Below are 18,519 nucleotides of genomic sequence, written 5' to 3'. Positions count from 1 at the left end.
CATGTTTTAAGCTTCATTCTGTCGGGAACCATCATGTCACATAGCAAATAAAAATGGAAATGACTCTGCAACATGGCTCTCCTCTCAGTAAGGCTCCCTGCTGTGGCAGTACGTCGTAGCAGAATGAAATACTTAGCACAGTGATAAATAACATGCAGGGACCATTGCAAATAATCCCCCAATGGTTATTAACTTAGAAATAAACACCCTCCGGGGTGCGCACAAACAGAGCAGAACCAAAGCAGGTGGAGGCTGGGTGGAGTGGAGCAGCAGTAACAGCAGCAAGCACACGTCAGCATGCAGAGGGAATGTGAATGTGAGGGGCTTTAAATAGGCCGCCAGAGCAATGCAGCGAGATGTAATTGCTGCGGTTGTGGTTGGTTAACAGCAGAGGATGACTCCTGACTATGTCATGTTAGAAGCAACTCACTTTCACTGAGGTCAAAGCAAAATACATGTTATGTCATTATTATGGATGGTAATAATATGAGTGTAAGGAGTATCTCAGTGAACCATAAGGACCTTAGAATACACCTGACATATGAGCTAAATTCAACACACAATTTATTACAGGGTATGTTGCCATGTTAACATGGGAATACACTTATCATCCAGTACGTAAAAGGACAGTTCCTCTACAAAATCACGAACACTCATATTTCTTCTCTGACCTGTATTACTTTTTATCAGTCTCTATTGTTTCAGTTCGTTGTTGAGTGTTGGAGGTATCAGTGGTAGAGATGTCTGCCTTCTCTACAGTATAATGGAACCAAATGGCACTTGGCTTGTGCTCAAAGTGCCACAAGTATGTTTCTTGCTTCCTGTGAAAATGGAAACATATTTTGAAAAGACACAATGCATGCAACAAGACACCCTGTACCTGCATGTCCAAACACTGACACATGGGGCGTTTCCATTACAGATCTGTACAAAACTTACATACGATATTTTTGATTAAACTCAGCTGCAAGATGACTGCATTTCCATTGAGTGATGTTATGTGACTTCTCTTGCAATAACGTTCCAAGAAGCATGGCGATGGATGTTCAAAGCATTAGCAGGTTTACTTCTATTGCAGCCACTACACTAGCCGTCATTATTTCCAATTGAAGGTACCGTTGGCATGTTATGCAAACAAAAATGGAAAGGCAAGCCCCTTATACATGGGAGAAGCCACGTATGAGGGATTTCCTGTTTGATTGTCCACGATTTCACAGAAGAATTGTGGATTCAAAACTTTCGAATGATCAGCTCAACTTTTGAGGAGTTATGTGATGCAGTAACACTTCTTGTAGCGCCTGCTGCATCATGCCCGAGGAAGCCAGTTCCCACTGACGAGTGCATAGTCATATCATCATGTTTTGCGAAATATGTCTTTTTCGCCCGAAATACCACCTCATGCGAGCGTAAAAACTTTTTGTGACAAATGGGAGATTTTTCTAAATCAATGTGTTTTCATTAGACGTATTTTATATTCCCAATTTCAATTTGTGCAATTTATAGCAAGCAGAAAGACCTTAATGTGCCTTAAAACCAGTGGAATCAAGAAAAAAAGTATTAAAGTGACTGGCAGCAGACCAGGCTGAGGATGTCTGAGTAATCATACCCAAAAAATAGTAACATTAATTGTAAAATCCTTGCTGCAGTATTTTACACAGTCTGGAACAATTCCACCATTTAAGTTAAGTAAAAAAAAAAAAAAAAAAAGGTGTTGTGGGTGAAGGTGGTGAGAAGATCTGACAGCATGTTCTCTGTTTCACTGACAACACTGATCTAATTTTAGCATTACTACTTATTAAGGAAACCATGATAACAGGAGCTCTTATAATATAGTTCTGGGAGGCATTGATCATAACAATGGTGAGAAATGTGTAGGTGTGCTATAATTACTGGGAAACAAGTGAGTTGTTTTTTTTTTTGCATTTTTTGTCCACTGTGTTGAAATGATGTTGTAAACATAACATTGTTGTAAACAATCTTTTACATCTAACTAACATTATTTAATTGCTATACGAGTTCCTTAACTTGACTTGGGGTTGTATGAGGAACTTTTTCATAGACAGGATGTCAGTCGGCATGCCTCCAGTTTGGAGAAGCAGGTTGGAGTCTGACAGGGAAGCTGCTGCGGATGGGGTCAGCAACAAAACGTATTTTAGCCACCTTAAAAAAAAATCAGTATTAGTTTAGGTGTACGCTATATTGAAAGTATTTTGAATGCTAATAAATAAATGTTATTTCTGACATCCAAAATAAATCGGTAATATTTCTCTCTTCAAAGGCAGACTCCACTGAGAAAAACAGTGATTTCATATCGCTGAACACAGGAGCTGCTGGTTTTTGTTACTGTGTGACTTTGGTATTCATGACCCTTTGAAACATGGATTGTCATCACCTTTCTTTAGCTGCACTTACACGCCTTTCACAAGTATTCAAACCTTTGAACCCTGTGTAATTGGTTTAATTTCTTTCAGAAACATGGCAGAAAAGGCAGTGAGCGACTTGACAAGAATTTTCCTGCAATTTGCAATATTTTTTTTAGATTTATAAAATTATTATGTTTTTTATGAGCTAGGATAAAATGTCAAGAGAACTCTATTGTGAATCATCACATTTAACTATTCAAGATTGTTTTACAGAATTATTAGAATATTTCAGCACTTTTTTATGTAATTTCCTTGCTTTTTTTGTTATTTTTGTTTGTGTTTGTGTGTTTTTTTTTAACTTCCCTGTGTTTTTTGGGGGGTTTTTTATGTGTGTTTTAGGGTTTTCAGGTAATTTTTTGTACTTTTTACAAATTTCTTGCTTATTTCTGTGTCATTTCTTCTTAAGTTGCATAGAACACAATACAAATTGTAAAGGAAAAAAAGTATATATATATATAGATATACATATTCAGTGTTTGGGGCATGCTGACTATATAATATACACACTATATACTGTATATAATACACTGACTCTAATCCACACAACCACACAAAAAAAACAAAGCACTACTTCTTGAAATACAGTCAATTTTGTCAGTTTGCGTATAAAAATTCAGCTCGCAGAAACTTGAAATCTGCTTTGGAAAAAACTCACTAGAACATAACGTTTGTACTAAATAGGCTGCAAAATTCAAAACTACAGGTATAACTACAGGTAGAGGAGCGGAGGGAGTCGGGTCTGTGGTGAAAATGTGAATAATGAGCATCATGGCTCAGGATAACATAAAGAAGGAGTTAGATTTGATGATGGTGGAAGAGTTGGAGAAGTTAGTTCCTGGTGAAGGATATTGACCCTGGGGGTCTTCGCCTCCAGACTTGAGCTGCAGAGTGGAGGGAGGTGTGGGCGGTTTGCGAAGCCTGGCTGTGGAGTTAGTCTTTAAAGTCTTGTTTTTGTGCCTGAGCGTGCACAGCGAGTCCTCTTCCTCGCAAGCTGCTCCAATTTTCATTCTGGGAACTTTTTTTTTATGCTGAAGTAGGTATTTCAGGGTGGTGTGGGCGGACGCTTCGGAAACACGTCAAAATCTTGACCCGCTTTCTTCTATCACAATTGTGTGATATCTCTGTAGCATCAATGTGATCTTTATTCCAATTTTAGAGTTATTGAAGAGGTTTACCAAATTTTACAATTACACGCAGAAGATGCAATGACTGTAAAAGTGTGTCCCTGTGCCAAGTACTCTATCACTACTCCCTATAAGTATCAATTACCAGTATAAAGTATTTCCCCAGTGACTGCATTCCGCTATCAAGGGAATCCCTGCTTCAGTTTCATTGAGTAAGAATATCCTTTCATGCACTAAATGCTCCTATCTAGGTTAAGTGGTGTATGATGCGGCGGTAGAAGGCAGAATGCCTGCCAGTGCCTGTTTTCCTGTTTAACTAGTCACTCCACATTATCTGATTGGCTGACTTTAAATTAATCATTCATTACTAGTGTGTCAGTGTTTGGTGTAGCGTACTCGCAAACTAGGTCATTTGGCACGAACGAATGTGCTCTCAGGCTTCGCAGGGACGGACATCTTGCATAAGCCTGTGAACACATCAACACGCTGTTACAAAAGTCCCGCTATTCAGCCATACATTGATGTGTCACACAGTCATGTTACTTTAAAGCGCTTGCTGTTTCAGTGGTCATGAATCTCACTTGTTGTGTTTGCTGTTAAAAAACATTTTTTTGTGTGTGTAACTCCATGCATTATACATAAAGTGAACTGAACTGAATGTTTGACTTCATTCACAGTGTAAAATGTATGATCTTCCTGCAGTAATCTCGCTGTAGATTTAATGTAGATATAGTGTTTATGTACTGTGTATATTTGTTTTAAAAATCCGCAATAACTGATTTTTATGGTGGAGTGGAGGCAGCTACAACAAGCTGTAAACACCGAGGGCGTTTACATGCACAAAATAGTCCAGTTTTTGCCCTTATTCTCATAAAGACAATACTCCTACTGAACTATATTCATGTCGAATGAAAATTAATATTTCACTAACACTCTAGTTTACATACAGCTGCGCATGTAACGTGGCCTAACATATCGCTTATCATATATATGGAGAAGTAAACAACCTGCTGCTCTTTTGACCTCCCCCACTGAGCATCGAAAAGATGTGTAACAAATGTCTGTTATACATCTGTTTGTCTTTAGACGTCCGGTTTTTGGCAATTCAAGTTGAAAAAAAAAACTTTTAGAATGTAAACATGGGGTGTGCAGTACTTTTGTTAATTATTTTTTTTGATATATTTAATGATGATTTTAAAATATGGTCCAAAATGCTACTATATGTAGCTGACAAATCCTGGTTTATAACAGGGCTAAAGCTCGGAGACGATGATTAAATGACATCTGTTGCTCAGTGCGTCGAGATGATAATGTTGCTTTGTGTCTGATGGACATGTCTGTCCAAAAACTTTACTGGTGGCTACAAGTCTGTAAGCTTGTCTTGGTTTTATTGTCCTCTATTGGCCTGAAATGTATCAATCCAGCTTTAAGTTTTTTGGCTGTAAAAGGTGGGATTCAAAAATGTCTTAATAAATTCTGTGAAAATAATCCGGGTGATGCCATCAAGGTCTTGGCATGGTTTTCAAAGGCTAAATATTTGTGACAGCAACTTATAGATTGGGAGCACAATTTTTTGCAGTTTTTACCAGCCAGAGAAGGTCTAATGTAAGATGCTATGGAGATGCATTGTGGGAAATATCTCAGTCTCTGCTGTATATTATAAGTCCCCAGCTTTATGGGAGTGCAATATTAAACCACTTGTGGTTTCCCTTTAACCTTTAGGGACTGTTTGACACATTTTACATGCTTTGCATTCTTTATAATGTTGTCTGTGTTGATGCATATAGTATAAATTTGAGATTGTGTATTTTTGTCCAATCTTGTAATTTTCAGTTCAGCTCCTGCAATAAGTCTAAAATATACTGTGGCAACAAATTTGTTACATTCATACTGTTAAGTGCAAAAACTGCACCATTGAAACCCAGTCAAACTACAGTTTTTAATCCCACAGCCATCAAAGCATAAAAACATGCACTGTATTATTTCTGGGTGTCATTCTGCGCTTTTGCCTTGCAATGAGTCATTTTTTTTTTTTTTTACTATTTTCCACCAGATGACGGCTTTTTAAAAAAAATGTATTTCTTTATTTTTATACCATTTTTGGCATATGGATAAAACACAAATATTTCCACGAGGTGCACTGTCACAATCAATGTTGCTGTGACATGTTGCTATGATTAGGACTGATGTTGATTTAAACAATAACTCAGTGAAAGTAGAAAGTAATATTAATGTATGCTTTTTAAAGCTTGATTTTGAAAGGTGCATTTTGCATGCAGAGCGCTTCGAGTGTGTGTGATATTAAAGCGGACCTTAAGGGTTAATCTAGCTTTCCTAAAAAGGCCTGTATTTACAAGTTAACCATTCTTACTTAGTTTAATTGGTGTTGTTTATATTTTATAGACAGCAGTTGACATTAACAGATATCTCTTAGTGATTAATTTCAGTGAAGTCTTTATCTGCAGAGCTTGTTGTCTCCTGTGTGAGTCAGTGCCCTCTGTTGGACGGCTGACACTGTGCAGTGCGTCCTGAGTGACTGAGTGAGTGAGTGAAGTATTCCCGTGGTGTCAGCAGGAGCTATGTTTCCTGGATCTGTAGGAAACATGATGCGATTATCATCTCCGTGCTATAATTACAGTCTTCCCTCTGAGTGAAGCAATCACAGGCTCCTCTGGAGAAAATACAGTCACATTACTTGCTTGTTCGTCCTCTTCCTCCCCCTTCCACAACACAGGCATCGGGGCTGGCATGCAAATTAAATTACAGAAGATATAGAGCTCCATAGGGTACTGAGAGTGCACTCAATACCACTAAATTCCAGCGCCTGGTTAAATGTGTGTGTTTGTGAGTGCATGTGGTGAAAAAGAGAGAATTAGTCCTCACATAACTGCTGGAAACGCAGGCGATACAACTACAGAGCTATATATATATTAAAAAAAAAGAGGGAATAAAAAATCTTTTGGGATTAGTCCTTGGAATTGACACCCCCTCCCCCCTTCCCACTGCTGAAAGGGACTTTCCTCTTGCCAAGTGGCAGTGTGTATCAAGGCCTTCATTTCAGCATCGCAGCAAATGAGCTATGTTTCTCTGTTCTGTTGCCATGGGTAACACATCTTTTTCTTCTCATGTCTAATCTTGGCTTCTCTTTGAGATATCTTCCATTTGGAAGGTCTGCCTGCTGCTGCAGCATTGGCACTGTTTCACGGCCTTGTCAGCTATTAGGCTTTGCTCGGCGGAGAGGAAATCATACTGCCTACTTTTCTATGTGTGGATGGATTATTTGATCAAATGTGAACTGTTAACAGCTGAAGTAGGCTGTATAATCTACGTCTAAGGCTGCTTTGGCATCTCAAAGCTGCATTCTCTGCAAACTGCGCATCAAAACATAATGTTCTGCACACAGTGTGGAGCACAAAGGGAGGTGTGGGGTTGCACTTGTGTTGTTTAATATGTCAGTTTCCAACAGTTTACTCATGCACTCAACTATCAATGATGACCAGCTTCTTTTTTCCTGCATTTTTACTAGCATGTTTTCACATCTAAATGAGTGTATTAGTGGTTTACCTACCAAACCAGAGATAGTGATTGTTGACACAGTGGTGAAATCAATCAGGTTTTTCTTTTTTTTTGTTGTTGTTTCTGTCAACTATTAATGAAGTGCGTTTTAAGATCAGTTTAAGTTTCTGTTAATTTAAATGGAGTCTGGTGGAATTGACAATAGTTCTTACTTTTGAACCAAAAGGTCCGTCTCAGAGAGATCCTTTCGATAATCTTTTCAAACACTTAATAATCTGAGCCTGTCCATAGCAAAAGTAAGCACTTTTAGTGGATGTTAGTTGACCATGCAAACATTACATGCAGCTCACACTCACTGCTCAACCAGTTTAAACACATATTGTTCCCATCAGTCACTTAGACACAACAATATGGGAACAATAGGGTCCAGGTTCAAATATACCATTAAACTCCGGATTTTTATGTTTATTTGACATGTAGAAAGAAATGTAGCAACTTGTCAGCACGCTAGCAAATGTTTTATTTTCTCCTTTGTTGTCAAAGGATGTGACATTTTGTAGGCTCTCCCATAAATACTGACCATATCTATTCTTTTTTTTGTGGTATAGTATGGGAGCATAATGCAGGGGGGTTTGCCTTACTAAAGTGAGCTAAACATAATGCAGAACATTTTTAAAAAGTAGGATTTTTATAATAATATGAACTTTACAACCATATGAAACCCTAGTCATTACCTTCAACTTTAAAAAAAAAGAAGCAGATTTGCAGTAATAAAGTTTGATAATCTCTTCTTCAGCGTGTTATGAACGGGCTACAAACCAGAGTTCATGTTAAAGTGTAACAAAAAGAAGGCTTCTTTTTCCTTAAAAAATCATATTGAATATTAGTATCCTTAATGCACAGGTGTTTTTTGGAAAAATGCAAAACAAATTAAAGCCATCTGATACCTACATATATTAAATGAGCAGAGTTTACTGTATGAGTGCAGTTATTAATTCCATAAAGTGAAGTGAAAGTCCCCAAATGTCACATTATAAATGGTAGTAAAAGGTAGTTGCAGCGGAGGTGCTTAAACATGACCTGATTCTTGTCTCCACAGGTGAATACACGGTGATGACAGCTCATTTCCATCTGAAGAGGAAGATTGGTTACTTTGTCATCCAGACGTACCTCCCGTGCATCATGACCGTCATTCTTTCCCAAGTGTCGTTCTGGCTGAATAGAGAATCAGTGCCAGCTCGGACTGTGTTTGGTAGGTGTCTGCCTTAGTCAATGACCACATTGTGTGCTATTTAAAGATTCATTTTAAAATGGGCAATAAATGTGTATCTTAACCTGGCATTAAAGGGACAGATCACCCCTAAATCAAAAATACTTATTTTCCATCTTCCTGTAGTGCTATTTTTTTTATATCGATAGTTTCAGTGTTAGTGTTGGAGATATCAGCGATAGAGATGTCTGTATTCTCTACAATAAACAGAACTAGATAATATTTTCTTGCGATGCTCAAAGCACCAAAAATACATGATGAATCTACCGCTAGCGTACCTAGCACCACTGAACTAACTAACATTACAGCTTAGCCAAGGAGGACGCCATTAATGTTCATATCTCGCACTGTCATGAATATGAGTCTGTCATGAGTACATGCACACTTCCTTTTATTCGGTGATACATTTGGAAGGTGTATCCTAGTAGAAAGAAAATCGTTCCTACATAAAACTGCTCACAGCAAGGTCTGTAGATTATCTTCAGTAACTGGGTCATGATTTCTGGAAAGAAACATTGCTGTTCAAATATATATATATATAGTTTTTCAAATATATATATATATAGTTTTTCAAATATATATATATATAGTTTTTCAAATATATATATATATATATATATATATATATATATATATATATATATATATATATATATCTTTTTAAAAGAAATATTTCTTTTGCGCTTTGAGCACCAAAAGCCGAGTGCCATCTAGTTCCATTGTGTCTCGAAAAGGCAGACATCTCTATGGCTGATATCTCCAACACTCAGCAACTCACACCAAAACACAAAAATAGATTGATAAAAAGCATTACAGGTAAGACAACAAGTAAGTCTCAAGTCTTTGCACACAAGTCCTGAGTCAAGTCACATGTCAAGACTGCCATCTCCCAATTCCTAAACTTTGAGTTTTGAGTCCTGAACATGTGATAATGCATTCCTAACCAGATATAATGCAATTTAAAAACCAGAATAATAACATATAACATTTACCAAAAAAAGATTTCTTTATTTTTTTAAAATTTATTTGTTAAAACAAGTAATCTGTAATCTGTAATTTTCTACTTGTTCGTTTTACGTAGTGCATTTTGTTTTTTTATTTACTACTGCGTTGTTTATCTTTTGTGTCATGTTTTTCAATCTGGCACGAAATAACGTAACATTAGTTCTTCATGGTTCTTTCCTGCAAATTGATTGGATGCTGTTGGATCGATTCAAACAGAGTGGATCTGGAGTATTAAGGGTCGAATTGCTGGGGCTGAATTGCCCTTATGTTAGTCGATCTGGGAAATGACAGGAAATTAATTGATCAATGGAACCCCTTTTACGTAACATGCATTTGAATTATTTTCAAGTATTTTCAAGTCAAAATGCCTAAGTCCAAGTGAAATCACAAGTCATTTGGTGTTGAAGTCCAAGTCAAGTTGCAAGTCTTCGATTTTCTCAAACGGAGTTTAAAATCATCAAATCTGTGACTCAAGTCTGACTCAAGTCATTTGAATTGAGTATAATTGATTTTGGGCTGAACTGTCCCTTTAATTTAATTAAGATTTATGAATGTTGGATCTCACACATGGTGGCATCAGAATTTAACTCTTGTTTGGTGAAAATCACCTTTGTCAGCTTGAGGGAATGAATACAGCCAATAAAAGTTGCTGACAAATGGTGACAACAGGAGAAAACAGGATCAAGAGGAGAGAGGAGAGCCTCAGTGTTTCTTCAATCCAGTTGGACAGGCTGCTGTTGGTGTTTGTAAGCCAAGTGGAACTAATAACAATGACCTAAGACTGGTTAGCTCAAAGAGAGAAAAACAAGGTACAGGAGTCAAGAACATGCAGTGTCCTTTGGCCAAAGAACCTGCTGAGCAGTTAGAGCATTACTGAAGGTCAGTGGTTTTTAGGGTAGAGTGGGCTAATAGTGACCTTCTACTGTAAAGGTACAAAGTGACTAAAGCTTGTTCTGAAAAGGTTAAAACAGTAGTTACAGTGTAATGTATATATGTGTGTGTTACATAAAACAATGCCTTTCTAATGAATTTCATAAAACTATAAAAAGAAATTTTTTTTGTGTGTGTATTGTCAGGTGTAACCACTGTCCTCACCATGACAACACTGAGTATCAGTGCGAGGAACTCTCTTCCCAAGGTAGCCTACGCCACTGCCATGGACTGGTTCATCGCCGTCTGCTACGCCTTCGTCTTCTCCGCTTTGATTGAGTTTGCCACTGTCAATTACTTCACAAAGCGTGGCTGGGCTTGGGATGGAAAGAGTGTTGTGACTGACAAGGTAATGAGGAAAAGAGTGGTTTTTTTTGACAGGCTCCATTTTCAAAGAGAATTCATTAGCAATGCAACTGTCTGTTGAAGACGGCAACGCTTGCAGGTTTGCGACTGGAGCTCTAAAAACATTGTGTGAGGCAGAGGGAAACGGCGATAATGGCTGTGTAAACCCTCCACAAAGGTGCATAAGTGCTACAACTGTTTCTGAGCGCTAATTAGCTGAGAAATGACATGAGACATCAGTGAGCTATATGCATTCTGTGACATGATGAAACTCAATATAGACAGAACAGGCATAAATATAGAATTTGTAGTACGTAAAAAGCAAGGGGCAAGAATAAGCTATAAATTCATCCACTTTTGTTTCCAGTTGGTATCAGCGTTGTTGCTGCTAGTGCAGACAATCAGAGCAGACAATTCCTTGACCACTTGACCTGCAGCAACACAATTTTTGGGGGGCACAAAGGCTACATGCAAGGGAATCAAGGCCCTAAAACTGTTAAAAACTGTAATTTTGATTTCACTAAACCCTTTTATACTTGAGTAGATTGACTTGATTTCTTTTGGAAAAATATGGGAAGAGGGCAATGAGCAACTTCACAAGAAAGGGCCCAGAGTGTAGCAGGAAATAAGTTAAAAATTAAATGAAAGAAAGAAAAAGGGAAAACAGTAAAAACAAAACAAAAAGCCTAGAAAATGACCTCAAGAAATTCTGCATCAATATTTTTTTCTGTTAAATAATTTTAAGTATATAATTAAGAGAATTAGAAATATAGTTTTTCAGATATTTTACCGTGTTTTAAATATTATCTAATATTCCCCCTCAGTTAATATTCCAGTCATCTCTTTTTCACCTTTTACTAATTTTGGGCAGTTTGTGGGACATTTCTTGTAAAGTTTCTCATTATGTTTTTATCTGTTTTTAAAGAAACCAACTAATTTTCTCAAGATTGAGAGTTTTAAATGCTAGTGACAGGCGTCGTAATGCAGCACAAGAAAACTGATGTCAATCCAGGTGTTAAAGGGTTAGGTAGACAATGCATTTCTATAGGAATAAACACAGTTTTAGCAAAATAATGTTTATTTTGCAACGTTTTTAAGACTTTCAAAGCTTGTTTGAATGTATTGTGGGTGTAGTCTGATGGTGTTTATGATGAGTGTATGTTGTGACTCATTACATCACAGTTATAAGCATATATGTATGAGAAAAACATATACACTGTATGTAGTCTACATATTGGGTCATATATTACATTTATGTACAGGATTGTTCCATATGGAGATATAGTCAATAACATTAATTAATAAGATTCTACATAAAAGACATTGTTTTTCGAGACCTGATGATGGAAGTAGGTATGACTAAGCCATCTCGCTTCCTTCTCATCTCTATTTCATCTTCTGTTTAGAGTTGCACATGTGCAGTACCAATCGGCCAATCAGAAACTTCAAAATAAGAGCTCTTTTTTTTTTTGCAAAATTGATAATTCTACATAGAAATTACAACAGATAACTATCAGCGACGAAATAGGTGTTGATTACGTCACCAAATCAATACCTATGGCCTTAGATGAGCCAGGTCCTTTAAAATAAAAGCCCCTTGGATCCCGCTGTAATTTATTTCATTATCAAAATACTTTCAAAATTGCATTGTACAAGTACATTATTTAACTTCCTTATGACAGTGGTGTAATAAATTTTTTGATATGACAGTAGCTACTTCACTTGACTTAATTGTAATCGCAGTTCATTCAGTAATTTTGTATTTTAGTAGTTTACACTAGTTGGACATTAAAATATTGAGATATATATTGTGTATTGTCATATCCCTTCAAATATCGCAATATTATTTTAAAGCCATGTCGCCCAGCCCTATTTTGAATTTGGGGATAGACAGTGACGAGTTTTAGTGTTTGTATCTAATCCTTGTGGTCTTTCAACAGAAAAAAGAAAGGGCGTCTGTCGTCAAGAAGAATAACGCCTACGCTGTAGCAGTGGCCAACTACGCGCCCAACATCACCAAGGACTCCAGCACACTCCCAACTATTGCCAAAGGTGGCGCTTCGGATCCTAACAAGCCCAAAGCAGATGGCAAAGCCCAGGACAGCAAGAAGACATTCAACAGCGTCAGCAAAATTGACAGGATGTCAAGGATTTTGTTTCCGGTTCTCTTTGGCAGCTTCAACCTTGTCTACTGGGCAACCTACCTAAACAGAGAACCTGTTATAAAGGACATGGTCCCCTCTAATTAGAGACCAGTTTTTATCGGGTTCTGGTCTGGGGACTAAGAGACGAACCAAATACCTCCAGCAACTGTGTACACATACCTTTGCAGAGTTGAAGTCCTGGATTGCAGTGTGATCCTCTATCTCCGCCTGTTTTCTACACCGTCTGCAGCACTTTTGAAAAGCCCGGCTTTTGTAAATGTGTATGTATATTTATATTCATGGTTTCATGGTGACATATTGTGTGATTACTTCGATTAGAGTGCATATTTCCTTGAAAGTATGTTTCCAGTTACAGTATGTGGCCACTGTACATACAAATCAAATGAAGAGTAAACACATGAACACATGCATTTTATTTAAGATTTCTTCTAAATGTGTTGAATTTTGCTGGTAATGCCCACTCTTGATATTACGGTATATATTTTTGTTTTGAGTGAAAGGGACTGATTTTATCATATTTTTAACTTTCTTTGCCATCTAAGACTGGCCTGATTTTTTTTCTCCTGTCCAAGCCGATGCAAAAACACACTTGTAAAATATTGTTACCATGTAAAAGTTGTTTATTATCTGTGACTGCAGGTATGGGGCTGCAATCAAACACTGACCTCCAGAATTACTGACACACTCTGAGCCAAAAGGTGGTAAAAAATACAGCAGAAACTGCATCATTAGTGCGCTTGTGCATGTAATACTGTTTAGTGCTGCCGATTTCAAGTTTACACTGGAACCATTTGGAAATACAGGAAAATATATATATGAAAAATAACAAGAACACATTAAATTCAGAGGGAAAGAAAAAAAGAAGAGAAAGAATTGGAAAAGATGCTTACAGTGTGTGTTTAAAGACAATCCATATCCATAAATGCTTTACACATTTAAAAGACGTTAACATTGTTTTTATTCATGATGTATGGAAAAAAAAACCTATTTTCATACTGAATTGGACTTAGCTTTGAATGGTATGTTTATATGTGTATGCTGTCTATACTGTTTGCTTGTAATAGTTAAGTTTTGGGGGGGAAAAACATAAAAAGAACCAGCATATGTACAGCATATGTTGATACGTTTTTTTTCCGTTATATGTGAGGGATTAGACAGATACAAAGTGAAATCACCAGTAAGTTAACATGTTTGAAAATGCATTTTTCAGTTTTCTGCCATTTACAGGGCAGAAAAGAAACACCAAACAGTGCTGACAGACACACGGCCCTGACCAAATGTTGTCTGTTAATGTTTTGGGCTGACATATTATCATCACGTTTCACCTGACAAATGTAAGTCCAGTAATCACTCTTCTTTTAACTTTGTTTTGGTCTCCACTAACTCCTGAGGGAATTTTATGACTATACCAGACTTTCTGAGCCTGTCTGTACCTGGTGTTCACACACGTCTTTGGTTATTCGGTCACGGTGTACTAACGCTTTATAATGTCGTTGTTTCTTAAGTAGCAATGATGTGTAGTTGATGAAGGAACCGCCGCTGACACCGACTTGGTTGCATAAGAATTAATTTATTACAACAAAGTTCAGCATCCACCAGGCACCATGGTCTGCCTGGGAGAGGATTCAGGACCAATGTGAATCTCTCCCTTACAACTCATGCATGTCTCTTATATAGGTACAAGCATCTACACATTCATCAGTGAACATTCCTCACCTATTGTATTTAATCACAAAAATAACCCCCAAGGGCCACAGTCCATGTCATGTAAGCCTAGTATCAATATTCTACTCATCTGACTCCGAGACGTAATCATCCCTAGACCTCTGATCTCAAGATAAGACCCATACAAACAGAGCATAATACACCTCAATAACTCACCCATTTCACTACAAGTCGGACTTAGTGTTGTGTAACCGTCCGACAGTGACGTCCTGCAATCCAGGACTTCACTACCTTGCTGTTTTGACGGTTTTGAAATCTGCTAACAACAAATCTCCAGCCATTGTGACAAGGCTGCGAACATCACTAGCGAGCATGCTAGCGAGCAGCTAGCAGGAGTGTGGGCCCTTTGACCATTTAGCATAAGTAACAAGTAGAGGTTGTGAGTAATGGCATCTAAACACAAGCAGTCAGTTGGAGTTGCATGATTGACACAGGTGATCAAATCACCAAAACACATGTATGCCAAGTATGAATAGGTTCTTAGCCTGTTTTTGTTTACTTTCCAGCTAAATTGCTAACTGTTAACTTTTCCTACCACTTAGTACTGGGTATTTAGAGCACAGTCGTTTTGAAGCATACAGTAAATGTAACGCTTTACAACTAAAAAAGCGACCTTCAATAGGTATAAAAGCGACTTCGAGCTTCAGAGTGAGGTGATCATTTTCATTATGAGTGCCTTTTCACTGAAGCATGCATGTATTGATAAGTGATTTAAAACATATGGCCGCATCAATAACAAAAGTACAACAAATGGAATTTATGCTTAAATGTACAAAGAATGTATGAGATGTCAATTTAGAAAAAGGAAAGCATTATGGAGATCACGATGATGCACAAGCACACTTTAGTTATTTTGTACATTTTAATTTTATACAGTATGTTTATTTTAACAAGGTTTAAAGGTTTGTATGTTAATAATGGTTTAAATTCACACAAACTCAATCCACATATAAACATTATGTGAAAACATGTTTTAAAATGTGTATATTACAGCTTTTCATTGGCTTTTCTATGGCGGCAGTAACTCTGGAGGACAGTGTGGATTTGTTGGTGTAGACTGAAACACCATGTGGCAGTTCTAATCAGCATATCTGCCATAAACAATTTTCAGTGATTATTCATATCCAGTGTCTGGTTATTCACATCACATTTCATGATCCCAAGAGCTATTTCGAACTCATCAAAGATATGAAAGGGATAGAACTGCAAACACAGGACTGCTTTGTGCCATTATGAACTCCAGTGAATCATGTGTGGATGATAGTAACATTTCTCTGCCAGCAATTCTTCTGTGTAACAGGCCTAAAATGAGAGGATGCAGCCAGGGTTTGGCACTTAATTCATGTGTTTTTTCTATCATGAAATTGTCATAGAGTTGTAGTTTTATGTCATATTTGTCTGCAGATTGATTGTTGTTTACAGTAAAACTATGGACCAACTCAGAAGCCATATACAGTCATCATGTCATCCAATTATATTTGCAACCTTATAACAGGGACAACTAATGATTGTATTTTAAGAGCATGTGGCACTGTGGTAAAAAAAAATGTATAAACCTATTTTGAAGCAGATAAGGATGCTCTAACATATCACTCATCGACGCTGTATATCGAGAAGACAGATCATGTTCAGCCCCATATCAGTAGCCATATATGGTACTCTGCTGTGTCATGATTTTTCATACAGTGATATGATTTTGCTTCACGTCAATATTTGAAGTTAATTTCACTTTATTTGATTGTTGAATCAAACTTTGCATGAAGATGAAATCTAACCTTTTTGTTCCTTTTTCTTTTTTTTTCTTATTTGACAAGTTATGTTGTCGGATATAAATTATTTTTAATTGAATTTTTCTCTAATACAACGTCCTGATAGAATCTTAAACATTCCGGATAAAATGATTGTTCACAAGGTGGATGCTTGATTCGGTGCACAGTTTCTAATAAAACACATATCAATTCAGTTCTTTATATCAAGTTTGTGCCATGTTTTTGCATTGTAGTCTGATTTATGCTGGATTTTTGAAGCTGATATTTGAGAGTTATATACAGTAATGATACATTGGCAAATATTTTTGTTTTTATATTTAAAGGTCACATATTATAAAAAGTCAGGTTTTCATGTCTTTTTATTATTATTATTATAAAACATGTAAGTGCCAAATAAATACTGTTAAAAGTTTTTAAAAAATGCTCAATTGACAGAAATGTACACAGTCAATATTCAGAAATTTTGCTTTAAAATGAGCTGTCAGAAAATCGGTGAAGTTGTGATGTCACAACTATGCTATGTCAGTTTTGGTTAAGTTTTCTTTCAATTGGCCAACACCCATTAACCAGTAACTAACCAGTTATTTTTTAAGAAAAGAAAAAGACGTAAATTTTGGCAATCAACTGTTAATGCTGCCCCAGTGCCAAAACGCTCAATTCTGGTCTCCGCCGGAGGTTGCCCTGGTGATAGTAAGCTGCTACATTTTTACCACAATACCGTTTTAGCATTGTTTACTTTGTTAGCACCTCTAGCCATGCTGACGCTAATAACAGTGCTAAAAGAGCTGATAGTGATAACATGGTCACCAATGTTAAATCTGTTTTACAGCTCAAAATTGAGACACTTACTCACTGGGGCAAGCCAGAAGGTGGGCACAATGTTTCTACAGCAACTGTGTCGGGTCAAGATGGCATTATTAGTGGTGATTGCCAAATGAGCGACACTTACTCACTGGGGCGAGCCAGAAGGTGGGCACAATGTTTCTACAGCAACTGTGTCGGGTCAAGATGGCATTATTAGTGGTGATTGCCAAATGAGCGACTATTTTTGACTATTTTTGACCATTGACATCCTAATGTTATATAAGGGTAGACACTGCTGCTATGGTACCGTTACAGTCATTCCTCGGCTACAAGGGTAGCCATGACCGCAGATGAGGATGACCCGCAAACACTGACCTTAAAGAGACAGGCTCTGAGATGGAACGTTTCAGACAGAGAGTGAACACAGGTATATTTAGACAGACAGTCTGACAAAAATTAAGTGTTTTTTGAGCATTAAAGTCTGCCATGTTCAAGTAGAATCAAAAAATACAAGTATGAACCTGGAAATTAGTTTAATGTGTGACCTTTAAACCCCTCATTTAAACAATCTTTTTATTTTGGTTACTTGACTCATGCGTATGAGTTGCGGTGTTCATAAAGCTGCAATTTCTCGCTTGAAATACAAATAACCACATAAATTCCCAACAGGCCAGTGAGATCATGGGACCGTGAGTGAGGCCGCTCAGCCCCTCTTCAGCAGGAGAGGATGCTGTCAAGCAATGCTTCAACGCTGCCAGGGACTATCATTACCAGTGTGTCGGTAAAACCCACAAAAAGCCCTGTGGCACTGAGCTATAATGCAAAGCTCGCTGAAGTTTCATTTTCTGCCCTGATCTTTCCACCACTCAAGCGCTGCGCTGCACAGACTCCAGTATGAGGTCTCCTCTTCTCTGAGCTCCATCGCCTCAATCCACAGCCGACCCTGTTCATCCGCTCAAAGGCTGCAGCCTGACAGAAATCAATAGTGATGGATGTGAGGTGTCCTGCAGGACGCCATAGCAGGATGGTTTACATGCATGTAATCTTCATAATTGAAGATCTTTTTACTTTTTTATTATTATATGTTGCACCTTGTTTTTTAATATCTTTTTTTTCTATTTTTCTTTTTCTAATTTTTTTTTTTTAACTATTTTAATTGTTCTTTTTCTAGCTGCTGTAACAACGAAAATTTCCCCACTGTGGGACTAATAAAGGATTATCCTATTTTACTAACAATGCATTCGAAGTGTCAGATTGTAGCACTTAAAGACAAATCACAGACTGCATTTCTGCACAGATTTCAGGACAGTTGACCTCAACTGTTGAATGAAAGTCTTAAGAGAATCTGTGATAATTTCAAGCCACTGCTTTAAATTGGACAGTGACGAAATATCTGACATCTAATTTAGATTAATTTGTGTGCAGTAAGAGGTGAGCAGACCA

The 18,519-nt window shown here is 37.3% G+C and overlaps 1 protein-coding gene across 1 annotated transcript in view; it reads left to right on the top strand.

Moving 5' to 3' along the window:
* gabra2b (gamma-aminobutyric acid type A receptor subunit alpha2b) overlaps positions 1-16,473 on the top strand; it is a 45,911-nt gene extending 29,438 nt beyond the window's left edge. The window contains exons 8-10 of the mRNA XM_042493382.2: positions 8,163-8,315; positions 10,415-10,617; positions 12,554-16,473. Coding sequence (XP_042349316.1) covers positions 8,163-8,315; positions 10,415-10,617; positions 12,554-12,862 — 665 coding nt within the window. The 3' untranslated portion in view covers positions 12,863-16,473. The remainder of the gene's footprint in view (positions 1-8,162; positions 8,316-10,414; positions 10,618-12,553) is intronic.
* The last annotated feature ends 2,046 nt before the right edge of the window (positions 16,474-18,519 follow it).

The sequence above is a fragment of the Plectropomus leopardus genome, chromosome 8, assembly GCF_026936395.1.
Source record: "Plectropomus leopardus strain MGB_pleo_1.0 chromosome 8, ASM2693639v1, whole genome shotgun sequence".
In the NCBI taxonomy this organism is placed as follows: Eukaryota; Metazoa; Chordata; class Actinopteri; order Perciformes; family Serranidae; genus Plectropomus; species Plectropomus leopardus.
This window is presented reverse-complemented; position numbering and strand designations above follow the sequence as displayed.